Here is a 27,182-nt window from a genome sequence, read left to right on the forward strand (position 1 = left end):
GCTGTGGCAGCATAATTTCTTTCAAATGCTTGGGTGCCCTGAATGAGTGATACTAATGTTTGATTCATTTGGGCTGTCTCTGGTGGATTAAAATCGACAATACAGCATGCTCATCTTACTCCAGGGTCAAATAGTGCCAGTTTTAATTGTATTCATGATGGTAAAGACATTGTCAAGTGTGTTACCTATGAATTTAGTAGGCACTTTTTTTGTTTTGTTTCATAATTATGGTATTCAAGAGGTGTGAGGGATTTATCTTTACCAACGAGCTTGGTAGAGACGTTTTACCAGATTGTGGAAGATGATGTTAGAGTGGTTGAGTGATAACATTGTGATAAGGCTTTATTTCCTGATTTAAGGTTTTGTTGATTGGGATGGGGATTGGGGGGCAAGTGGAGGGTTGTGCATGTAGCTGAGAGAGGGAAGTGCTCTTTCAAGGTAAAGGAAGGGGTTGTGTTCTGCGTGTGTGTAGAGGCAGGATGATTGGTGTAAAACTGCAAGAGCCACTAATCTTGTGGGTGTAATCTGTGGTGCGCTAAGCTGTATGTGGCGGCAATGGTGAACACTTTTACAGCTTTGAGATACATTGACTTGTGTCGGGATAATGTTTGTGATGCCTATGTTTTGACATATTGCAGAATGCGCATTGTTACGCATGAGGTGTTATTTCTGTTGGGTTTGTGAATTGGGATTAATGAGGGAGTGGCATGTAAATGATTCTATTTGGGTTTGATGTGTGTAAGTTAGTGTTTGTGCTAGCAGTGGCTCTTCCTCTAAGAAGCGTTTACCACATTACATTGTTTTTGTACAGTAAACGCCCTAAAGCACGTATTGGAAGACACTGTCATATGTGATAAAGACAAGCATTCGCAATGCAATAGGTCTCGCATTTGCGAGAGTTTGATCTATTAGCATTGTAAAGGACAGTGCCTATTATTGATATGTTTTGAAAACCTGTAAGCAGTGTGTAAACACGCACTTTGTACTTATAGTTGTTGCTTACAAGAAGCAAGGCTGGCAGTAACTGTGCCTCTTTTACTGCCAGCCTTGCTTCTCGTAAGCAAGGGCTATAAGTGCAAAGTGCATGTTTATACACTGCTTGCAGGCTCTCAAAACACATAGACAAAAGGCATTGTCATTTACAATGCCAATAACTCAATCTCTTGCAAATGCGAGACCTATTGCATTGCAAATGCTTGTTCTCCTGGAGGTTGATAAAAATGCACCCTGGGCTACTTAAGAGGACCAGATGGCTAGAGCATGTTTCATTTCTTAGTTTTGTGGAAAGTAAATTAGACCTGTGTAAACATTTTCCTTTAAACTTCCTTATTGTTTTTAAATTCTGTTTAGAGTTTAAGTGAACCATAATTGAAAAATAAACCTTCATTCATAAAGATTGATATATTGAATTCAGTGTACAATTTTAAGATTCTTTAAGATATATGCTTTCTTGTCCTCCAGTATTATGAAATAGTTTTTTTTGGTTTACAAACAAGCATTGGCAAAGCTAATAGCTTGGTGATCTTGTTATATAGGTAAGACTTATTGGCTTTACCAATGCTCGGTCTGTATTTCTAGTTAACTTATTTTGTCTCTCCTTTCCCTCAGCATGGACGGGGATCAATGAACGCACTTTTTTGGCCATCAAACCCGATGGTGTCCAGCGACGCCTGGTGGGTGAGATCATCCGACGCTTTGAGAGAAAGGGATTCCACCTGGTTGGGATGAAGCTCATACAGGTAAGAGTCTTTGAAATGGACACAGCAGTCATGTACGCAGTCACAGAAAACTGATTTCCACTTCACTTTAAAGGAATATGTTATTCATGGCTCTTTTGCTAGACTTTGTATTCCCATCCTGTTTAGTGCTTTGAGCACACCATTGTTTGCGATGGTTGTGAAATATGATTTTAAAGTGTAGAAAATATTATGGTGATACATTATCTTTTACTGAAATAAGATGCTTGTGTCACTCCCCCTCTGTACATTTTTGTAATTTGTTGTTATATTGCAATGAAGAAAGGTTCTCGACTGTTTAAAAATGGCACCAAATGGTCTGATATTTGAAACACGTGTAATCTGTTAAGGTCGAAGCTGGATGGGCAGTTGATGGCCCACTGAAAATTATTGATCTCTTTTTCAGTCACAAGCTCTTTTTCTTCCTGAGTTGTAGATTATTTTTTGTTTGTTTTGATTTCTAGTACAGCCCCTATGTTTTCTCCACTACATTTTATTTTGTCCCGATGGTACTTTCTTCCCCTATGAATCTTTGGATCAGACTTGTGACACTTATGCCGAACCGGATTTTCCACTGCATCCTCTTTTCTCGTAATCCCTCTATGGCCTGCAACTACCCACACTTTTACTCTCTTTCTCTAGCCCCTTCTCCTATTCCATTTATCCGCTTTCTCAGTTGCCACCATTGTCTGTATGTCTACATCTTCAGCTGACGGCCCCTAGCACTCTCATTATCTGCACCACATACAAGAAGAACCGTTTTATTACCTTTTAGGTCGAGCGTGGGCAGCAAATGCGCTGCTCTGCGAGGCGTTCGAGTATGGATTTGAAGCTCCGCCCACTCCCCACCCATGTTTTTCATTGGCTTGTGTCATTGACCTTTGTAAATCCTGGCTTCTGTTGTGTTAATAGGCTTGTTAGTCCCGCCTTGTTCTCATTTGTAACCTCCCATGAGGACTGGCCCTTTTACTTCTGTTGTTACACGGTATGTTTTATTTAGTCTGTAAGCTCTATTTTCTTTAATGAGTTTTTCCTACTGCTGGCACGACATGCTTTCCTGCAAGATTCAGTGCGCCGTGCGTGCTTTCATTTTCCAAGCAGCCCAGGACAAGGCTGCCGATTCTTTGAAATGAAAAGGTCTCGCATTTGCAAGAGTTTGAGCTTCTGGCATTGTAAATGACAATGCTTTTTATTTATGTGTTAATTATCAAAACAGATAAATAAAAGGCATTGTCATTTACAATGCCAATAGCTTAAACTCTCGCAAATGCGAGACCTATTGCATTGCAAATTCTTGTTTTTCTGTGCAGAGAGAGCATTCCCTCACTTACCTTAGTTTCGATTTGGGTGTGTTCTAAACAACATATTTTTTTTCGGAACCATAAACATATTTCTTATCCCTCCTGTTTATTTGTCCTGAGAAATCTCCATGATGCAAATGGCTCGAAGATGGTAGTGAAAGGGTGAACATTGCGCTACACAAAAACACATAAAACATCTTCTACACATACAAAACTTCACTCTTGAGGAGTAATACCCTCACTAAGCTGTGTAGGATATGGCATTGAAAGCAACATTTTGTACAGATTATGGTTTAGACTCCGACTCCAAGGATGAAAATTTAGATGGGTTAACCACTCTCACGACTTGTTCCTTACTTCTTCACCCAGTACCAGAAGCTGTTACGCTTGCTGTTCTGTGGTAACTTATGACCCTAAGAAATCTGTAATTTGGAGAGGGATGAAATTACTTAATTAGTTTCAGTTGCGGATAGTTTGCCCTAGTTATCATTGGGATTCCCTGATGGTTTGAGCTTGTGATTGGGCTCTTTCTTAAGCACCAATAAAGAATATTCAATTAACACATAGTCTGTCCAACGGAGGGGAGCTACTCCGAAAACCACAAATAGTTCTCCTGCAGTAAAACTTCTTTGAAGACATATTTGATGCCTAAACTCCTTTATTCATAAAGCTGTACCGTCTTAGTATCTGTTCGACTTTCTCAATTTCTCTATGATGAATACTGAATGTTTTCCTGAAGCAAAACTTACCTGCACTTTGTCCCTTGTTGGTGGTGCGGACTCTGTTGCCTGCTCCCGTAGCTTTGCTGCCTCAAGCTGTCCCGGTCTCCCGCCGCCGCGTCAACACCTATCGCGGCCGCGGTGGGGAGACGGGACTACACGCCCCAGCAGCCCCAGCGAGCCAAACCCAGCTGAGCCCTAATTGCGCGCCAGGAGGCGCTTAATGCAACGACGCTGCTCCCGCGTCGCGGGATCGCGCGCGGGTAGCGCCGGGAGAAGCCCGGGACAAGGGCGGGACCGTCTGTGGCCGTCCGAGGCAGGGCAGGGCCACGGAATTTTGATTTTCGACGAACTTGTAAGTGATCAGTCTTACATATATATCTGTCTTAAAGGTTACTGCATTTGCCATCATTCATGCCGAAGTCCAAGTCTTCTAACCAATCCGGCGCAGGGGAAAAGAGGACTATGGACAACTACCTGGTAAAAATCGTAAATAAGATCAATAAAGATCGGAGACTTTCACTGGGCAGATCTAACTCTGAAGTTTCCCTAGTGGACGCATTAGCACTTAATACCGAAACATCTTTCGCTGAAAGCAGTAGGGTTAATACTGACGATGCTGATGTGATTGCTGATGTACCCCTTGATGTGGATAATGCTGGAAGTATCGACGAACCCATTTCCCCAGTTAATTCATCCATCCCATTGATTATTGCATCCTGTTCCAAAACCACCCCAACTCCCTCTCCTATGCAGAGGAAAGTGCGGGCGTGCAGGAAAGCACCAGTGAAGAGGGTGGTGACTCATAAGTCAAAAAAGCAGGGTACTTTTCAATCAAGCAGGGGGGTAATATCAGATTTGCCAAAAGAAACATTGGGGACTAACGATAATGCAGAGGGGGTTTTTCTGCATGCAGCATCAATAGGACATTTGGTTTCAATTTTTGAGACCAAATTAGAGATTTTAATCAGTCCTTTGCTGGCGAAGTTAGACTCAGTTTCAGCAGAAGTAGATAGTTTAAAGGGCCTCTTGGCTTCCTATGAAAAACGATCTTCCCCTTTGTTAACCCCCCAATTGGCCGCTTTGGCCCCTATGGTCCAAAAACCAACAGATGGTGCCATGGAACCTATTTTGCACCCGTCTGGTATTCACAGTATAGGAGCTTCCTTGGCTCTGGGGGACAGTAGCCAGTTAAGTCGGCCCATAAATGCGCCATCCACTGTGACACCAGTTCCATCATCTTCCACTATAGCCACTTCATCAGGAAAATCATTCTCTGCACTTACACGCCCAAATAATATTCAGAAGCCTGCAGCCGAGGGAAATGTTGGGCATATTAAACACAAGAGAAACCATATCGCTAACCTCCCACCACAGTGTGCTCCTTACACAGTGGTATTGATCAACGTTCCGGAGGTCGATTCCAGTATGCTCAACTCCAGCCAGGAAACTCATGACTCTCTAAAGAATAAGTCACTTGCCTGGCTCAATAAAAATTGTGGATTCCCGTTGGCATTGTCTAACGATATTTTGTCTACCCGCAGAGTTGGCTGGATAGGGGAAGGTAGGAAAACTACCACAGGGGACTGTATACTAGTCAATTTTAAATACCCACAACATGTGGCAACCGTCCTCCTAAGAGCCGCCTCCCTACCCAACCAAGTTAATTTAGTCTCTGCTAGGCCTCTAGGTTATTTTTATAGCTATTTGAATGGTCCGCAATTGCCACGGCCTCAACAGGTTGAGCTGTATGAACCCGGTTTAATTAGGGGTGGGGTTGGTTACCCTCCATTCTTGCCACTGAGAGCCCCGGTGTACTTTAATAGAGGGAATATACACAATAATGAGGAACTCAGCAGGCAAAGGGATTATACCCTCCCCCTTTCTAACCGATACTCTGCCCTGTCCTCATTGGAGGAAAACGACTGACTGCCCGATAATACCAGGGATTCGAATGAGAAATTAGTTATTTGTGGCATTCTTGATAAAGCAATGACTGTTCCTTCGCCCCCTCCACCTGAACCCTATAAAGTGGATGCTGTTATAGAGAACATAGGAATTAAAAAGACTCAGAACTATTGTACCATTGCAGACTCCCTTTTAAATCCAGATTCTTCCTTCGTAGATCCAGTAAACGATTGTACAGTGGCAAAGTGTGATCCTGATACAGGTTACCGCGTTGTTACGTGGAATATTGCTGGTTTGAAAAGGAAATTAGATTCCCCTTTGTGGAAGGATTTTATTAACATAGGGTACGATATAATATGTCTTCAGGAAACGTGGTGCGAGGAACCTATCTTTATTGAGGGTTATGTCTCACATAGTTTGAATGCAGTGAGTTCGATTGCTGGAAGAGCTAAAGGAGGTCTCTTGCTTTTAATATCCACTAAACTAAATTCCTGCAAAATTAAAAGTTGTGTTTCAGTGGACGTCTATTCTCAGGTATTATGTCTAGAGTTTGACAAAGGGAAAGATTTGTTGCTGATAAATTTTTATAATAATGTATTCACTGCTGACAGAGGTAAAATCCTGATTCAGCTTGAAAAAGAAATTGAGAGGTCACAGGCAGTTATAGGCCACCAATCTATAGTCCTTTGGTTGGGTGATTTCAATATAGGTCCCTGTCCTTTTGCTTCGAGTAATTTATGTGGTCTAAGAAGGGAAAGTGGTACCATGGAGGAAAACGATTGTTTACACTTCTCACATTGTACGTATGGCACTGCCCTTAATATGATGCTAGCTAAGTTTGACTTGGATATGTTAAGTTGTACGAAGAACAGCATTAACGAAAACTGTCCAACTTTTACTGGTAGAGGAGCTAATTCATATATTGACCACATTTTACTGTCTAATGATTGTGCATACTCCAACTTGTGTGTTAATGAGCAAATTTTGAGTGATCATAACAGTATCTCTTTATCATTGCACTGTTGGGGTTACAAAAATATGGATGCTAACGATCGTATTAACCATATCGAGGCTGTAAGACCTAATGGGTTTAGGATTAAATGGACGAAGGTTGTCCCACACGAGTTGTTGGAGGAGGTTTTAAGAAAATGTAACACGGAGGTAAACTATTGTATCGGCAATGAGGTAAACTCGCATGTTATACTAAACCACCTATGTATTATCAATGAAACAATCGACAACCTACTCACAAAACCACATAAGGGGAAAAAAGTAATCAACATTGGTTGGTTTGATAAAAGCTGTACTCAGGCTCTCCATGCTTTAAAACACGCGTTGAGCTCCAAACCACGAAACTGCACAACAATTAAAAACTGCCGTTTTGTTTATAAAACATTACTTATTAAAAGGAAAAAAGCTCTCCAAGAGGAGGCCTGGTACAATCTCAGCTGTGCGGCTGAAACAAATGATAGTAAATTATACTGGCAGACTATAAATAGTCCTTTTTTAAAAAATGATTTAGTGCCTGAAATAACCTCTCATGTCGACTGTCAATCGTGGATGCATCACTTTTTAAACATTTTTAATCCGGATAGGTTAATTTTAGATTCCCATTTGGACAACGAGTTTCCTTGGCCAAGATTGCCTTTGGCTATTGGCCTTGATGAGGTTTATGAGGGCCTAAGTAACAGTAAAGGTGGAAAGGCGCCTGGCCCGGATGGAGTCCCGCTGGATTTATATAAGTCCGAGTTAGATCTGTGGGCCCCCATTCTGACCAGGTTCTTTAATGCAACAGTGGAGGGTCAGATGCCAATTTCCTGGGGTCAGTCCATAATCATTCCTCTTTTTAAGAAGGGATCCAGGTCTGAGGCAAGTAATTACCGTCCCATTTCTCTATTAGATGCATCTATAAAAATTATGAGTAGAATAATTTTAAATAGACTCGAGACTTGGGCCGAGGATAACATGATAATTTCAAAGGCACAATACGGATTTAGGAAAGGACTGGGGACGATGGAACAGTGTGTTAATTTAGACCTCCTTATACATAAATATACCGTTGCTAAGGATGGTAATCTTTTCCTTTGTTTCGCAGACCTAAGTAGTGCCTTTGATCTTGTAGACCACAACATCCTTTGGGACACCCTGTTAGATCTGGGTGCCCCTAAAGAGTGTGTTTACTTTCTGGCCCGGCTATACTCCGGCCTTTCATGTAAAGTACGTTATGGTCCCATGGGAGAATGCACGCCCTTTTTTAAAGTCGCAAGAGGAATTCGCCAGGGGTGCGTCTTGGCCCCGTTTTTTTTTTCATTATTTATAAATGAAATTGATTTGATTTTAAGCAAATTATCTTCAGACGCCCCTTTGATTGATGGAAGCGTTACCCCTATTTTATTATACGCAGATGATGCAGTTCTTTTATCACGAACACAGAATGGTTTGCAACGCCTTATAGATAGATTTGTGTTATTTACCAAAGAGAGGAAACTGATAATCAATAAGACCAAGACTTTTGTTATGACCTGCGGAAAGAGGGTGAAATTCAATTCTTCCTTCTTTATTGATAAAGTGAAGATACAATCGGTCAATAGTTTCTGTTATTTGGGGATAACATTTTCAGGTGATGGGAAATGGACAAAAGAGGACGAGAATGTGAGGTTAAAGATGAACAGAAATACCAGTAGTATTTTTAGATTTGCGGCTAAATTAGGGCAAAGGAGAATAAAAGACATGCTGGCTATCTACAAAGCCAGGTGTATCTCATCCGCTTTGTATGGAGCAGGAGTTTGGGGCCATCATCCTGTTAATGGTTTACAGAATGATGAAAACAAGTTTTTGAAGAAACTGCTATGTGCCCCCTCCTCAGTTCCCAATATCTTAACTCATATGGAAGCCGGTATTGACTTTATCATGGACTTAGCCGCATTACGCCCATTGCTACTTTGGCGCTCCATCTGGTCCAAAACTGAGACAGCATTTACACAAACAATTATCAAGGATTGTTTGAAACTTGATAATTTGTCTCGTATACCATGGTTGAGCTATATTTACTACTGGTTTAACCTTCTGTTTGACTGTAATATTCGTCTGAACCCCGAAGCAGCTGCACTGATATCAAAGAAAGATATAAAATCGAAGTTCCTAGCATTTAAGAATGCGGCTAGAGAGAATCAGTCTAACAATTTAGCAACAGTTGCTTCTTACCTTGATTTGAATTTAAGGAGAGGTTTTCAGACATACCTTGCGTTTGTGACTTACAACTCGCACAGATTTGTCCTAACCCGACTAAGGCTTGGGATTGTGCATCATCTAGTCTCATTCCCGGATATAAAGATCAAATCTAATATGCTGTGTCCCTGTGATAATATTTCAAAACAAAGCTGCTGTCACTTTTTATTGTTCTGCAAATTTTATTGTCATTTTAGGAAATTTTATTTAAAACCTATCCTTTTAAAATATAAGATACGCTCCACTAAATCAGCAATGAAGTTCCTAACAACTCTAGAAAGCCCTGATACCTGTTTTTTTGTGGCATCCTATGTGCTAAAATGCATGAATATAAGGAAGTCCATAGTCTGTGTTGATTAGTTCTATTTTTGTTATGTACTTTGCACATTTAGGTACCGCCGAGACTTTGATATGAACTCTGTAGTCTGAACGAATTCTGGATGAATATTGTATTTATGGGATTGTTACTATACTTAGCATCTTTTGCATATTTGCACATACTAGATACATTATTTGGGATCTGCACTTTGTTATAAATATAATGTGGATGCTTTGTTGGAAACTAAGTTTAAGTCTGAACTACTCAAGGAAGCACTATGCACTTTAAACAATGTTTTTTGTCATGTTCAGTGTATAAGATATTTTAGTCTATTATGTATTTTATGTGTTTTGTTCTGCTTATATGGTTGTATTTTTACATACCGAATAAAGCTTTTGAACTGAACTGAATGTTTTCATTCTAAAAAGTGAACATTAGGATACTATTATTCTACTCTTAATAGGAGAAGATGTGTAAGCAACTGTTAAAAGATGTGTTGAAACATTTTTAGTAAAGGTAAACCATTAAAAAAACAAGCACAATGTCTGGATAGTAAAGCTTGACTGAAATAATTCCCCGAGTCACTCGTCACGTAGTGGAAGGAGTTATAAATATAAATTATTTCAGGGTGGTTTTCATTTGCTAGTTGTAAGTTTCACATCAAGAAATCTAAATAAAACAAATGCTGCAGAATGAGAGGCACTGCTCATGTCTAATCACCGAAATGGCAGAACCAACAATCGCAGCGTGGCAGCCCAGATTTGATCAACACTGCTTGCCGTGGAACTGGCGATTATTCACCCTTAATAATCCTGAACCTGAGAAAAATACATTATTTAAAACAAATCTATCAACATCTCGAATCCTTGTGTGAAACGATGCATTCATGGTCCTATTTATTAGCTAGCCTGTCTTTGACAGACCTGTACACCAATTGGCAATTATTGAAATAATTATCTACTCCAATTAGGAACGTGCTGTTTCCAGCATTATATTATGTGCCCAATAAAATAGTAAAACTGTAAACTTACTGAAACCCAATTGGGTGGTATTTTCCCATTAGAGAAATAGGAGAGCATTCTTAGCCAATGCCAGCGTTTGAATGGCCCCTGGGTAAACTGATTTTGCCTCACTAAGGGTAATGAACGCACCACGTAGCAAGTTGCAGCAAGCAGAATTAAAAACCCTTTTAGAGTTCTAGTAGCTTCAAAAGAAACTTTGGGAGACTTGCCACTCTCTTTAAGTTAGCCTATTTGGCAAAGGTGTTCTGCTCATAAATGTAATTTTGATCCACTGGGTGGCCAATTGAGAAGGATGCAATTGGCCTGTGCAGCTAAATTAAGCTAATTATTATAAGTAAGGCTCAAGATAAAGGAGTCTCAAGGTGATTTATTTTGTTGGTATGACCTTAAAACGACTTTACGGGATTGTTGCTGACTTGCATTCCTAAGGCAAATCTGAGGAGAATACACAAGTTGGTCAAGCACTTTAGGATTCTCCATTTAAGGATATTTGCACAGCAGATTCTGTGGATACTGTCCCAAAGCCAGAGTTCTAAACTATGGTGAAGTAGTAGGTTGATTAATGAAATTAAATAAGCTTATACAGCAAAGCAAATTGCCCAAGGGCTTCAAGGCGCTTATAGCCAATCCCAAGAGTAGCTTTGCTCATAGCCAGATCAAGAAGGGTAAAAGGCAAGTTACAATTGAAAAAACCCAGTTTTAAGGCCTTCATGAAAGGCATATGCAACTTTATAATGGTCATATGGAGGTGGAGGGTATTCCGGAGTTTGGCAGCCGTGACTAAGAAAACTCAACCTCCCCATCTCTTTTTCCTCACTCTAGGGATGACCTCCAAATTGTGACCTGCCGTTCAATTGAGTCTACTTGGGGAGTACCATCGTAACATAGATTTAATACACCCCGGACTGGCACTCTAAATTGCTTTGTGAACAGTGCCCATGGCCCCGAAGGTGACCCGCTTCTGTACAGGGAGCCAGTGAAGTTCATGCAGTTATTTTGTGACTAACATGTATTTGGGGATGATGCCTAGTGTAAGCCTGGCCGTTGCATTTTGCAGCAATTGTAATTTAATGAGGGTCGTCTTATTGGTGTCCAGATAAAGTGTGCTACAATAATCAATCCTGAATTAGATTAAAGCCAAGGCCACCTGTTTCCATGAATGGCAAGAGATAAAAGGAAGGATCTTCTGCAATTTTCTGATAATACAGAAACAGGTTGAAACAGTATGATTGACCTGAATAACCAAGACAGGTCGCTGTTCAGGATAACTCTTGTAAGTGTTTAGCTGAATTAGTGGGGATGGGCCATGTCCCCAGGCTGTCTGTCCATCAATTTTGATTCCATACTTATGATTGATTCCCAAACATCAGCACCTCTGTCTTCTCACCATTCAGCTTCAGACAGTTCTTTCTCATCCATACTGCCACTGCCTTCATACAGTTGTTGAAGTTGGCCACTATGACCTCGATGTCCTTAGAAATAAATACATTGATCTGTGTGTCGTCAGCATACGACACAACCTGAAGACCTTAGGAATGGATACGCCTGGCCAGCCCGGTAATATACAAGCTAAAAAGCAGGGGGCTCCGGGAGGATCCCTGAGGGACTCCAGAAGGCATGGAAAAACAGATATACGTTCCCTTATAATCGCCATCTGGAACCTGTCCGTAAGGAATGACGTGAGCAATTTCAAGGCCATAGATCCTTTACGCAAGCGTATATTGAGCAGGGTTGGGGAGATGGTATCAAAGGCTGCAGACATATCCAGAAGTATCAGGGCCACAGCCTGCCCCTCGTCAACTAGACGCCTGATACTGCCAGTTGCGGATAGAAGGGCTGTTTCAGTACCATGATGAGATCTGAATCCGAACTGTGAAGTGTCCAGCAAGACCTGTTGCTCAACGTGTGCCATCAAGTGATGGTTAAGATGCTTCTCCATGATCTTGGCCAGTGTGGGGAGCAACAAAATGGTGTGATAGTTCTTCAAGTCCTTCGGGTAAAGATTGGGGTTTCTAAGAAGAGGTCTAACCGCAGACTCTTTCCACAACCTTGGGTAACACCCGAAATAGATTGCTTTGTTCAAAATGGCACTTAAAGGAAGACTTATAATACTGGCTGCCAGTTGAAGGATCTTAGGAGGGCACAGTTCCAATGGAGAACCTGATTTAGAGCTACAGACACTTAGCAATAAGTGTCTGTAGCTCCAGTTTAGTATAGGTCAACTCCCCCTGAACAAACTAATCAGAAGATAGAAGGGGGATCCTTGACAGTGTCACTCACGTGTACAGCACCACAAGACACACCCATCACATTATGTTTGTCTGCCATAGGTTGGAATCCGCAAATGAGTTACTGTCCATACTGGGTCCTGGTAATGAGGAAACATCCAAGAAAAGAAAGTTTAGTCTAAATGATTTGAAAAAGTCAACTATTTCTGCTGGAGAGGAGGGGCTTTTTTATCATTGTAGTTCTGTATTTATTTTAATAACAATGGTAATACAGTGTGGAAGACAGACCAGTCTGACAAGTAAGTGTAGCATCAGTACACAGCTCAGACATTTGTTCGAATCGTGCGCTGTTTGGGATCCAATCATCTGCATGGTGGTCACAGGAGCTAACTACAATACATAGGAAAGCCTAACAGTTTCAAACATTAAACCGATAAACCAACTGATCTTAGGTATCCACTGACCGGGTTTGCACAGGGTCACCTAGGACCCTCAAATGTGTGGGTTCCCTTTGGTCAAGATTCCATCCCAGTGGGGGAATGGGACGGGGGGCAGGTCCCAGTCTGCTCCCGCTTCTGTGGGGTGCGACAATTATCGGGAGGAATTGCAAGCAGTTCCCTAGTTTTGCCTAAGGGTCGAGTCCCAATTGTCATTTGTGTGTCTAAATTAATCCCATCAGGGGGGCTTAATATATGATTTGGCCTAGATCTTCTCCAGGATGGCGTCCTAGTGTGTGTATCTGATTCACGTGCCTCCCGCCACCTGGGAAGCCGGCAATGCATCCATTTCCGCAAGGTCTATTTCGGCAGATCTCGTAGTCACTCCCCTATGCTCAGTGCCGAAGCTGCTTTTCATGCCATTGCTATGCGCCTCTTTGCCAGCACAACTGCGAGGTCGATGAATATGCAGCCCTTCTGAGTTTTCTTGTTACACTTAGCTATGCTCAGCATGCATCGCTTCGTCCCTCTTGGGAACAATCTCCACATGAGCCCTGAGACATTCCGCACTATCTCTTTCCAAAAGTGTTCTATCTCTGGGCATGCACATACCATGTAGATAAAGTTTGCTTCACTTACTGGGCACCTTGGGCATTGTGTCGATGCTCCTGGGTGCATGTGCCCTATGCACTTTGTTGTCACGTATGTGTGGTAAAGGTATTTAAATTTGTATATCACAGTCTAGAGTTTTTTTTAATGAGTTTCACATTATGTTGCCCCATTCATCAGGTGATGTCTCCTGGGCCTATTTGTGTTTCCCACCATTCTTTTAGCATGCCCAATGGTGTTCCCTCCTTTTGTAATAGGATGGCATATAGGCACTTAATTGCCTGCCTGGTGGTGCCATGTGTGAAGAGGGCATGGAGCAAGGGCGAGGTACTTGGTGCCGCCTGTCCTAGAACCCATTTGAGTACTACTATTCTTCCCATCAATTTATGCACAAAAAATTGGACCAGACCCAGTATCTATTCAAATGTTTTGAAGCTTCTATCAATAATCAAATCCCTCATACCTGTATTTCTGCCTCACTCTATTGGTTCACATCGTGCAGTATTACCAGCATATCTGTCTCTGGCAAGGATCACAACAGTAGTACCAGTGCATATGGTAGGGGTCTGTTTTTTTCAGAATGTGTCGTCAAGGACATTTTGGCTACTGTCATCAGGGAGTGGTGTCCATCTGCCCTGCAACCGTGGATCATCAGCTAATGTATCATGGATTTTTCCCAAGATGTGATTGTACTTCTAATGTATACGTGTCTCGCGACGTCGCCATCCACCACATAGGCCACTGGAGTTGTGCCACAATGTAGTAAAGTTTGAATTTGGGAGCTCCTAGGCCCCCCTTACTCAGCAAAACATATCATTTTTTTAAGTGCCACTTGGCGGCGGCCCTCTCCCCAGATTAAAGATGTGTGTAGCGTTTGTGTCTCTCTTAAAAAAAAAGGGGATTTCAGTGTCACCAGTATTATGGCACAGAAATACGGCAGTTGGGGCAGTATCAGCATCTTGGCTATCTGTATACGCTCCAGTGGCGATAATGGTAATGCCCTCCAAAACGGTAGGGTGGGTCGGATGGACATCATTGTTCTCCCCAAATTGACATCAGTCAGATTCTTTTCATTGTGAAAAATGTGGAAACCAGGGTATTTGAAGGTTGCGTGTTCCATTTGCAGCCACTCCGTGAGAAAGTTCTGTTGGATGCCTGGCGGCATTTTGATTAATGGGAATAGACAGGACTTATCCCAAATAACCTCCGCACCGACGCTATCCCAAAGTTCTCTAACATTTCAATGACTAGCGCCAGTTTTCCATTCCTTATAATCTCATTACGAAGGTAGATCAGTGCATCATCGGCATACAAAGGCATCATGTGCCAGTTCCTTTCTATCAGTGTTCCCTATTCTGACATTTTTGTTCTTAATAGGCAAGCCAGGGGCTCCAGCGCGAAGATGATAGTGGGCACCCCTGTCTAGTGCTTATTTCTTTATGTACAATGTCCAATATCGTTTCCCCTGTGCGCATTCTCTCCATGGGGGTCTTATAGGGGAGCCTCACCAAGCAACAAAACTCTAGTCCCAGTTCATAGTACCCCCATTAAATACACCCACTCCAGCATTATGAAAGTTTTTTCAGTATCTAAGGATGCAATCCAATGTTCTGTCTGTTGGCGCCTCACCCAGTTCATGACGCTAAGTAAACAGTGGAGATTTAAGAAGGTGTTCTGCCCTGGTACGAAACCATTTTGGTCTTGGTGCACTAGCGTCTGCACTATGGGCAAAAAGCAATTTTCCAGCACCTTTCCCTGTATTTTATAGTTTAAATTCAGTAACAAGAAAGGGCGATAGGAGGTCACCACCAAGGGGTCCCATCCTGGTTTCGGAAGCAGCACAAACAGCGTCTCTCTCAGCAACGGTGGGAGACTACACTTGCACTTAGCAGCTTCTCACATCTTCAGTAGCCTGGGAGCGGGTAACAGTATATATGTTGCAAAAACACTCCACAGGAAGCCCATCTAACCATGGTGTTTTGCCCCTCGCTATCTGCTGAATGTGTTTTTTTGATCTGTTGGACCGTTATCGGGTCTTCGAGTTCCAATCATTGGGTGCATTAATGTCATGGAGTAGTACACTAGGAAGTCATGTATCCTAGTGGGGTCCTCCACGTGAGCGGAGGCATATAAAGTCGCATTGTAAGGATAAAATACTGCATTGATCTCAGCTTCTGTATACACTATATATATTCAAACAAGTATTGGCATAGCCAATAGGTCTCGCCTTTGGGACCTTATAAGAGTGTGCTGGGGGCCTCAGTCCGTATGTATGGAGACTGTAGAATGTGCTGGGGGCCTCAGTCCGTATGGATGGACTGTAGAGTGTGCGGAGGGCCGTACTTCGTATGGATGGACTGTAGAGTGTACGAGGGGCCGTAGTCCGTATGGATGGACTGTAGTGTGTGCGGGGGCCGTACTCCGTATGGATGGACTGTAGAGTGTGCGGGGGCTGCAGAGAGTGCTGGGGGCTTTAGTCCGTATGGATGGTGTGTAGAGTGTGCTGGGGGCCACAGTATGTATGGGTGGACTGTAGAGTACGCTGGGGGCTGCAGTCCATATGGATGGGCCCCAGAGCATGCTGGCGGCCGCAGTCCTCAGCCTTACACCGTACGGGGTATTATCACAGCGTATTTTGCTGTCCTTCTGTTCTTGGTTTTCCATACATTATTGGACGCCATGTTTAACGAAAGGTCACTGCATAGGGCTGTATCTTACTACTCTGTATTTCATTTAGTTACTGTATCTAGAGTTCTGTAGCAGTTCTTTATTCGGTACCTTTGATGTATCATGTTGTACTGTGTGTGTTCTATTTTATCTTCCGCGTGGCCCTCCATGGTACAGCATTCTGTTTCATGTACTATGTGTGCACTGTCTCACTCTTGAGCATTGCGCTTTTCTGCCTTGTAATGCTTTCTACAGATTGCCTTCAGTTGCGCATGTTCAGTTTTCTTGAGTGTTTTGGTATGCCAAAGTGTCCCACTTTGGGCAGTTGTGCTGGTTTTAAATGAGTCCATTGAACTCTGCGTGTTGTTGCATCTTCGGATGTTTGTCCGGCATCAAACGGGGCCGCCTGTTCCCAGACACAGCCTTTTGGGGGGGGGCTGTTGTGTGTGCTGAGGATGCTACGGAACATCTGGGCATAAAGCGGACTTGTGCCCATGCGCGCAGTGTCTTTTGTACAAATCTCTGAATCCAAAACATGACACGGGTATCTAGTGAAACATTTAGAAGTCCCACCTGTCTTGAGGGTCCCCATATGATGTCATGTTGGTGTAAAGCGCCTAGGGCTTGTTTCAAGCAGATCACAAGGTCCCTTTAAAAAGATCTGTATTGGTAAGTAGCCATGTACGTGAAGTTACCCGTGGTCTTTGGGTTGTGTGTTTGTGTTTCTGTGTGTGTGTTTGTGTGTCGGTGTGTGTGTTTGTGTCTGTGTGCGTGTGTCTGTGTGCGTGTGTGTGTGTCTGTGGGTCTGTTTGTGGGTCTGTCTGTGGGTCTGTCTGTGTTTCTGTGGGTGTGTCTGTGGGTGTGTCTGCCTGAGTGTCTGTGGGTGTGTCTGCCTGAGTGTGTGTGTCTGTGTATCTGTCTGGTGTGTGTCTGCCTGTCTGTGTGTGTGTGTCTGTGTGTGCCTATGTGTGTCTGTGCCTAAGTGTGTGTCTCTGTCTGAGTGTGTCTGTCTGTCTGTGTGTCTTTCTGTGTATGTGTGTTTGTCTGTGTATGTCTATCTGTGTGTCTAGGTGCGTGTGCGCCTGTCTGTGTGTGTATCGATGTGTGTCTCTTTCTGTCTGTGTGTGTGTCTGTGTGTGTCTGTTTGTGTGTGTGTCTGTCTGGGTGTGTGTGGACGTGTGTGTGTGTGTCTGTCTCTGTCTTTGTCTGTTTCTGTGTGTCTGTATGTGTGGCTGTCTTTGTGTCTGTTTCTATCTGTGTGTCTGATTGTGTTTGTGTGTCTGTCTGTGTTTGTCTGTGTGTCACTGTTGGTGTGTGTCTCTGTTTGTATGTCTGTGTGTCAGAGTCTGTGTGTGTGTGGATGTGTGTCTCTGTGTGTGTCTGTGTCTGTCTGTCTTTGTGTCTGTTTCTATCTGTGTGTCTGATTGTGTTTGTGTGTCTGTGTGTGTTTGTCTGTGTGTCACTGTTGGTGTGTGTCTCTGTTTGTATGTCTGTGTGTCACAGTCTGTGTGTGTGTGGATGTGTGTCTCTGTGTGTATCTGTGTGAGTCTGTGGGTGTGTCTGTCTGTTTGTGTGTGTGTGTCAGAGTCTGCCTGTGTGTCTGTATTTCTGTGTGTGTGTCTGTCTGAGTCTGTGTGTGTGTCAGTGTCTGTCTGTGTGTCTGTCAGTCAGTCTCTGTGTCTCTGTGCGTGTTTGTGCGCTTGTGTCTGTGTGTGTGTGTGTGCGCTTGTGTGCGTGTATATGTTTTACCCCCAGGCCATGTCTTCCCACCAAGCTCTTCTCGAAAAGGGGGAAGGGGGCAAACAGCCATGGACACGTTGGAGGGGAGTGGGGTGCCTGAGTAGAAAAACACCCACTTAAATGCAGAAAGGGGCACCCATGACCCCAGAACATTTAAGAATTGTCAAGACTCCGGGCCTCCCAAAATCACCTTAAATTTGACCCCATGATACACCCAAAAAATTCTACTTTTTTACCCCGTCTGTTTTTAGAAGAAATTGATAGTGAGCGCAGGTCATCACCGCCAGGTGTTTTCTTACATTAAAAAACGCCTTTTTATTCACATTAACGGTGAACCTATGCTATTTCACAGCGACCAGTTAGAACTTTAGTAAAATATGTTATTTTTTTTTTGGAGTATTGGGAGAGACTGGCGCCAGAGAGGGAAACGCAGGTTTGAAGTGCATCTTAAAGTTGTTGCATAGATATGGGTTTATCGTACCTTCCAAAACCAGCGTGAAAATCAGCCAGACTGGAAAAATAGCGTTTAAAAAACCCAATAATAATTACAGGCTTGTTAAAGGTGGTACTCGCCGCCCCGATTGCGCTATGAAATGTACATAAATTATAGTTATAAATGACGGCCAGCGGGCGTGAAGAAAGATGAAACGGTGCTCAAACAAGCAGAGGCAGGCAAACAACAAGGCATAGCGCGGGGACCATTCAACGTAAAAAAGGAGTGCGCCAAACACACACTGTTAAGCAATGAGTATGGCGACATGTGACCGGGGTAGTCGCCACCAAAGTCACAACACACCCAAAGGCGGGACAACAAGCAGCGTTTCGCCAAATAAAAGTAAGCAATTTTGATTGGCATAGGATGGAATAAATGGAAAGTGGTGGGCGTGGTCTACGGCACCAGAGTAGATAACCCATGCCCGCTGCTAGGCTCGACCAAAAAGAGAAGGAAAGAGAGGGGGCCAAGAGTAAATGGAGTTCCAGTACCTGGGCTCCTGAAACGTAATTTGAACAAAAGTGAGGTGCTGTTCCTGTCAAGATCAGGAACAAAAAAGGAAAGGAAAGCCGTATGATGATTGTGTGTAAGAGGGCTCCTAAAATCAGTAGGATAAGTGAGGGTGGGTATGTGATTGTGATTGAAAAAATCTAAAACTGACTAAAAGATCCCTACTTTGAAAGTTTTATTCTGGGGGCTCTCCTGCCAGGGTTAAAAGACCAAATGTAGGTTAAGTCTACTGTAGACAGATGATGTGTCCCAGTAGTATGCTCATATGTAATCTTAGGTCAGCATGTTTCGCATCTTGTGACCCAACGAAACCGGGTCAGCTATGCTTCTTCAGGACGAAGAAAGCGTTATTCAATGCCCTACCCCACACCTATTAAGTGTAATAGTAGGTATTCCCTAAAAAATACCTGTTTACAAAGAATTGAGTGACCTAACCGTCCAACTTGAAAAGACTTAAAGAAACATTGAAAATGCATGGAGTTTCATATTTATCTTGATTTCAGAATCATGTGCGTATCAATAATCATTTCCCTCTAAGTGGTCATGCTCATGCTGAGTGCCGGCGCTGGTCATGTAGTACGAACATGCCAGTGAGAAACTGCACTGATTAGTCGCCACACAGTGTGAGAAACATGCTGGTAAAATTTGAGTGGTACATATAAAAAGACACACACACAGTATTGGGAGGAAAATTGGCACCCTATAACAATTTAAAGATAATCATGTGTTTGTATACAGAAAGCATGAATTCATGCCCATAAAATCAGTAGGTATTGGCCCCGTAGGTCGCAAAGCATAGGTCTGCGCTCCGCTACTTCTGAGGAGAAACAGAGTTAAGAGTAAGTGTTCTTGTCCGGTCGGATAGACAGTATGCGTAACCAGAAATGTCACTTTCTTGGTTCAGGCGCTGCAAAAGCAAATGACCTACCCTCCTCTGCTTGCAGAGGAGGTGGGTCGTCTGAGAGTTTTAATCGGCCCAGGAACAACAGAATTGATTGTAGGTGTGGCAATCAGGCCGTCGTCGCTGCCGGTACTCAGAGAATGCAAGCGTGTCACAGAGGCCGGAAAGTCGGGTTCCATTTCGACAGTCATATTGGAGAGGTGGGAGAGATCATGTAAAACCATTCCAAACGTGCAGAACCTTCGGGAAAAGGGGATAATTGTGTCTTTTTAAAAAAAATAAAAAAGAGGAACATGATGTTAGAAGTCAATCATGTATCTCTAGGCGATAGATTAACAGTATGATGAGGTGGGGAGATTAGCATATCAGATTTGTATCTAAATGAATGCCTCCAGACTTCTAAGTATCTCGAAGGCTGGAAACTTGAGTGTTGTTTGGCGGCCATCTTAATTTAGCCTGAGTTAGTCAGGTATTCCATGGTGTTAGAAAGTACATGATGTTGTGGCATCAGTGCTGGATCATTGCTTATATATGTCTTGGAACAGTGACTGTATTGTGTAAGAGGTGTCAGCTTGTATGTTTCGTTAGCCTTAGTAAAAGGGGAAGAGGGTTAAAAACATGTCCCACCATTAGTGTGTAATGGCCCTTGGAGGTCCAGGGAGATAAATGAAGGGCTGAACGTGTTGCAAGGGAACAAGAAAGAATTACATTGTCACCACAGAATGTCATCCTTGAGGCATGTCTCATGGGTGGAGAGACAAAGATTCAGCATTGTTCTCTTCTAAACAAACTCTGGACATTACAACTTGGGTTGGCCTCCAAACCATTCCATCTGAATCTCTCTGAATGGTGTGGGTGCTCAAGGAAATAACTGTACATTTTGGTGTTCCTGCGTCCGCAGCAAATGTTATTCTGTATTCCATCATCCTAGTTTTGACAGTCCTCGTAGTCATGCCTATGCAATGTAGGTCACATGGGCAAGTAATGACATTATGCAATTTTTTGAGTAGCAGTTGGTGTGACTTCTCTGCTCCCAGATAAAGTTAGGGCTAGCTGAAATGTCTTAGAGCTTTGGGTGAGGTGACAGACCCCAAACGATCCCCATTGGTAATGACCTCCTACTGTATTCAAAATCCCCCAATGCTTTGAGATGATCGGTTTGATCGTGTTAGAGGATGGGGTAAAAGTGGTCACGCAAGTCATGATATCCTCTGTAGGCCTTGTGTTAGTTTCGAGGAGGGCCCCACAGTGATTGTTACGTGCTTGTTTAATAGTTTTGGAAGGGTAATAACATGCAGTGAGGATATTACTGAGTATTATAGCTTGATTATCATAGTCACGTAAATTGCTTCAGTACCTCAAATGTTGTAAGAGTTGGCCATAGGGCAAGTTTTCCCATAGGGATCTGGGATGATGGCTGCTAAACCGGAACAGGCTATTACAATCAGTGTTCTTCTTGGATGTTTTAGTCTGGAGTATCCCTCCTTCTCGAGAGATTAAGGAGTCAAGGAAGGGTATTTCCTTACGGGAAATCAACTGGGTAAACCTTAGATATTGATTAGGGGAATTAATCCTGTCTCCGAACGTTTTGCATGTGTCCTCTGTCCCTTTCCAGAAAACAAATACATAATCTATGTACCTGTGCCACCCCAGTATGTTAGATCCAAAAGGTTTGGTCTCTGTGAGTTTATGTTGTTCTTCAAAATGTGCCATGTAGAGTCAGGCAAGACTCTGGGCGACGGTGCTGCCCATGCACGTCCCCTGTATCTGGTGGTACATCTGGGTTTTAAATAGAAAATAATTATTCTTTAGTGCAACAGTGGCACATTCTTCGATGAGGGCAATGGGGGTGGCACTAGTCCAGTTTTTGACCTCAAACAGGTCTCAATGACTTTTATGTTGGCATCTTGAGGGATGTTTGTATATAGTGCCTCCACATCGAAGGTCACTAGGAAATCAATTTCTTCCATGTTGTTACTGTTTGAGATTAGATTCAGGACATCTTTAGTGTCTTTGACGAACAAGGGTTTTTTTTTTTTGATAAGCACATTTTTATTTCTTTATAGAAGGCAAAATCAAGTATGGCATACAACAGTTCGCTGAACTTGGCATCAATAAAACCAATCATGGAAGCATTGGCAAGCAATTGCAAAACCCACCCCTCCTCCCCAGCCCCCCGCACCCCCACCCCTCAAAACAGGCCCCCAAGCCATTTCCCCCATACTTTGCGGAATTTTTTGGGGCAGCCCCGGGCAGCGTACACCGACCGCTCCTGAGCGGCACACCAGTCCACCCCTCTTCTCCAGGTAGCCCCTCTGGGCGGGTCCGGCTGTGACCACACGGCCGCAATATCCCTTTTGGCTACCATTAGGGCAGTAGTTAGAAAGTATTTGTCGTTACGGGACCCGTCCAGCCCATCCGTTATGCCCAGCAGGGCCATTCTAGGGTCATGGGGGACCTCCCATCCCAGGACTTCAGTTAGCTCGGTTTCAATCGTGGTCCAATAACTCTCCAGGCGGGAACAAGACCATACCATGTGGAAGAAGTCTGCCGGATCTACCCCACAGCGAGCACATGAGGCGTCCGTGCGGAGGCCTGCACGATATAAGCGGTCCGGGGTCAGATAAGCGGCGTGGAGGTAGTAAAGTTGGATGAGCCGCAGCCTAGCGGAAGTGGTAAGCGATCTGGGTGCCATAAGGGCGTCCCTCCAGTCCGCATCGTCCAGTGGCCCCACCCAAGTCTCCCATCGCTGTTTTAGTCCGCTCCAGTCTACCGGGGTATTATTGATCAGGGATTTATATATGCGGGATATTCCCCCCTTCCCCAGACATCCCAACATCACCTGAGCCTCGGGCGGGCTATGGGCAGGCAATCTGGATTCCAGAGGGACATGGGCTTGGACCGCATGACGCAACTGAAGATACTTATAAAATTGCGAAGACTGTAAAGAGAAGCGGGTCCGAAGCTCCTGGAAGGAACACATGTGGCTCCCCCGCCATATATCACCCAGGCTGGAGATCCCTAGAAGATCCCACTGCCGAAAGCCTTCAAGGCCCGCCACCTCCCGCAGCCAGGTCCCGTACCCAAAGTGGTGTGAGCTGTGTTTTCGTTCCCGACCAGCGGGTAAGCCGCAAGGCTGCATGCCACGCCAGAAAGGGGGCTCGCACGAAATCGGGGAGCGACAGGGGAACCGTCGCCCCATAGAGCATGTCCTGGATAGAGGAGAACCCGATACAGTGCACCTCGAGTCTATAGGCCGGATCATCCCACCCGTTCGAGAACCAGTCATGAATCACCAGCAGTTGGGTGGCCAAATAATACAGATACAGATTAGTCATGCTCAGGCCTCCGTCGTACCCGGGGACCAGGCAGCGATCTAAGGCCAACCGGGGCCTGCCGCCGCCCCAGAGAAATTTAATCGCCATCTTATCCAGTTCCCGGAACCACGGGCGCGGAAAGGGGCACAGAGTATTCTGTAACATGTATAGGAACTTGGGGAGGATCATCATCTTATAGAGGGCGACCCTCCCCAACGGGTTCAACGGGAGCGACTGCCACCTAAGCATATCTGATCTGGTCTTGTTGACTACAGGAGCCACGTTGAGGGCCCAACAGAGTTCCGGAAGGAGGGTGACCCAGATCCCCAGGTATTTAAAGGAGAGCCTCCGGAGGGGAATGTCAGATTGCCAGTCGAAACACTCCCTCGACGGGTGTAGCGGGACCAGTACGGATTTTTTAGGGTTCAGATGAAGACCCGACGCTTGGCCAAACCGGCGGAGAATCTGGCGGACCCGGGGCCCCGAGGTCGCTGGATCAGAAAGATAGAGGAGGACGTCGTCCGCGTAGAGGGCAATTTTGTCAGGGATCATTCCTGGCCAATCCCACCCGCGGAGAGTGGGGTCCGACCGGATCAGTACAGCTAGTGGCTCCATGGCCAGAGCGAATAGGAGGGGCGAGAGCGGACAGCCCTGTCGCGTCCCTCGACCTATGAGAAACGGGCGGGATAGAGCCCCATTGACCAATACACGGGCACGTGGGCTCGCATACAGGACACCGACCATAGCTCGGAACCGGGGACCGAAGCCCATGCGCTCCAGGATATTTCCCAAGTATGCCCACCCCACTGAGTCGAAGGCTTTTTCAAAGTCGACCAGCAGAAGGGCCAGATAGGGGGAAAGGCGCCCTCGGTGTGCCAGGGCGAGGTGCAGGCGCCGCAGGCAGTGTCTGGTCCCCCGATCCGGCATAAATCCACATTGGTCCGGGTGGACCAGGGAGGCAAGAGATGGGCGTATCCGCTGCGCTAGAACCGTGGCATAGATCTTGAGCTCGGTATTAATAAGGGATATGGGCCGGTAGTCTGAGCAGGACTGTGACGGGGGCTGCGTCTTGGGAAGGACAACTATGGTAGCTGTGTTCGTTTCAGGCCGGAACGAGCCCTTCTCCACCACCTCAGCAAACAGGTCCCGAAGCCTCGGGGCCAGGGTCTCACGATAGTGAGCATAGTATTCCTGAGGGAACCCATCTGGTCCCGGGGTCTTCCCGGGCGCCAGGCGGCTAATCGCCTCCTCAATCTCCTGCAGCGTAATAGGCAAGTCGAGGGTCTCAGAGACCTCCTGTCCCAGCCGCCCGAGCACCGCCCCAGTCGCCCCCAGCAACTCCACAAGGGAGATCTCAGACGCCCGGGTTCGGTATAACTGGGAATAATAGTCAGCAAAAGTTTGGGCCATGGCCACTGAGACCGTCTGGGTTCCGCCTGCAGAGTCCTTGATGGCAGGAATGATCCTGCCCGCTCGGGGGTAAGTGGCCAGCCGGTGGAGGAGTGTACCGTTTTTGTCTCCCCATCCGTATACCCGGGCCACCGAGGAGCGCCATAGAGTCTTTGCCGCCTCCAGAGAGTGTAGGCGGATCTCTTCCCGCAGGAAGGCCAGGCGGCGCAGCCGCGTGGCGTCTCCCAACGTCCCCTGGTGTCGCTCCAGCTCCAAAGCTTGAGCTTCGCAAGCCGCGAGTTGCTGGGTCTGAGTACGTTTCTGCTGTTGCACATGTCCCTTTGCAGCCCCCCGAATAGTCGCCTTGCTGGCCTCCCAAAGGACGGCAAAGGAGGAGACGGAGCCCGCATTGTGAGAATAATAATCAGCTATCTCGCCACCGACCACTTTCCGAAAAGCTTTGTCGTGGAGGAACCAAGCGTTCAGACGCCACATTGGACGGGCAGAAAGGGGAGGTGGACCAAGAGCAAGGAGCACCGGCGAGTGGTCCGAGAGGCCTCTCGGGAGAATGCGTGCATCCTGCACCCCCGCGCATTCGGTAGACGGAACGAAGAGGAGATCGATCCGGGCATGGGAGTGGTGTGCCGCCGAAGTGTGGGTGTATTGGCGAGCCCGTGGGTGCCAAATCCTCCAGACATCGCATAGGCCTTGAGATTCAGCCCAGTTCGAGAGCTGCTTCGCGTGAGCGGCTCGGGCCGGGGAGATCGGTCCCGTCGAGTCCAGATGGGGCGTGTAGAACGCATTGAAATCTCCGCCTAGAACGAGTAAGCCCGCCGGAAGCATCGGGAGGAGGCCCGCGGCGTAAGAGAGGGCCGACGGCAGGAGGGACCGAGCCGCATAAAGGGACAGCAAGGTGAGGGGTCGTCCCTCAAGAGTACCACATACCGCCACCACCATGCCCTGGGGGTCCAAGTGCACCTGGGCCAGGACGAAGGGAAAGGACCTGCGGAGCAAGACAGCCACCCCCCGGGATCCCCTCGTAAAACCTGAGTGCCACACCCTATCATAGCCGTAGCGGTTGAGAAAGGGACATTTATTGCCAAGGAGATGGGTCTCCTGGAGGAGAAGCACATCAATCTCCGCACGTTGTGCATATTTAAGGACCGCCATGCGTTTAAAGCGATCTAAAAGACCATTAACATTCCAGGACAATACGCGCATGGCGGCCTTAGGAACAGGCGGGCCAGCCATGGTCGAGGACAGAAAAGGGGGTCAATGGAGGCGCGGCTGCGCAAGCCCCCAGAGAGGAGGGACAGCGGGACATCGAGCAGGAGAGCAGGTCAAAGGTTACATGATGCCTTGGAACAACAACAAAGAGGGAGTCACCCCCCACCAACAAAACCCTTCCTAGGAGGAAGAAACACCCCCAAACCAATCCCAATCCCCCACCCCCCACCCTATACTTCGAAAACAGAAGCATCTGTCGCCCGAACAAAATGGAACAACCACCAAGCTAAAACGCTTGGGCTAGAGCACTAGTGGACCCCTGATACAACAGAAACCAAGCCTGATTCACCTGCCCTGGCCGAGAGCCACATAGACAGCGGAGCGCTCCAACCCAGGCCCGAGCACCAGCAACCCCCCTCCCCCCCGACGAAACACAGACAGCAGAAGAATGTCAAATGTTAGGGTTGCGAGAAAGGTCCGCGGTGTCCACAGGCGCGGCATGCCGGGCCGCGCGATCCGCCAGCCGTGGTGACACGGCCCGCCGCCCGCCAGCCGCGGGACTGGCGGGTGCAGCCGAGGAGGCAGAGGAAGCCCTCGACCCCCGGCGCAGCCGCCCCCTGGAGCGTGTGATGACCGCCTCCCCCGCCGTGCGCCCCCGGGGTAACGTGCGGCGCCGCCGGCGGGTCCTCGATGACCGGGGCAGCCCCCGCCCCCCCCGCCCGCCCACAGGTGATCCATGTCCAGAGCGGTGCAAGGAGTGTTCTTCCGTTAACCAGGACCAGGCCGCTCGTGGCGTATCGAAAAACAGTGTCTTATGCTGGAAGATGACCCGAAGGCGGGCCGGGAACTGGAGCTGGTATTGAAGGCCCAGGGAGAGCATCTTCTGTTTCACCTCAGTGTAGGATCGGCGCAGTTCCTGGACTTCTCGAGTGTAGTCCGGGAAGACCATGATCGTGTGATTTTGGTATTTGAGGGTGTCTGTGCGCCGGGCCTCGCGGAGAATGGCATCCCTGTCCCGGAAATGTAGGATCTTGAGGATGAAGGGCCGGGGGGGCGCACCGGGGGGCCTGGGGGCCAGGGATCGGTGGGCCCTCTCCACCACGAACGAGGCAGACAGGCTGTCCACCGTTTCCAGGATCTGAACCAGCGCTCCATAAAGTCATCCGCACGGCCCGATTCGACCCCCTCCGGGAATCCCACCAGGCGCAGCAACCTGCGGTTTTCTGCATCTTCGACCCGGCGGTGTAGTTCTTTGGAGTGGGTGGTCAGTTCTCGGACTTGGTCCTGCAGGTGGCGGATGTCATCCTCCGCGGTGGATATTCTGGATTCGGCATCCTGTCGGAGAAGAGCAACATCCACTTGACCTCTCCCACCATGCCCTCCAGGGAGGCGCGAGACGAATTTATGGCCTGCAGGATGGCGGCACGGTCC

At 46.2% G+C, this 27,182-nt stretch overlaps 1 protein-coding gene across 1 annotated transcript in view; it reads left to right on the top strand.

Annotated features, from left to right (window-relative positions):
• The window catches only part of NME3 (NME/NM23 nucleoside diphosphate kinase 3), a 149,327-nt gene that overhangs the window by 20,213 nt on the left and 101,932 nt on the right, over window positions 1-27,182 (top strand). The window contains exon 2 of the mRNA XM_085628363.1: window positions 1,609-1,739. Coding sequence (XP_085484489.1) covers window positions 1,609-1,739 — 131 coding nt within the window. The remainder of the gene's footprint in view (window positions 1-1,608; window positions 1,740-27,182) is intronic.

Source organism: Triturus cristatus, chromosome 10, assembly GCF_964204655.1.
Source record: "Triturus cristatus chromosome 10, aTriCri1.1, whole genome shotgun sequence".
Taxonomy (NCBI): Eukaryota; Metazoa; Chordata; class Amphibia; order Caudata; family Salamandridae; genus Triturus; species Triturus cristatus.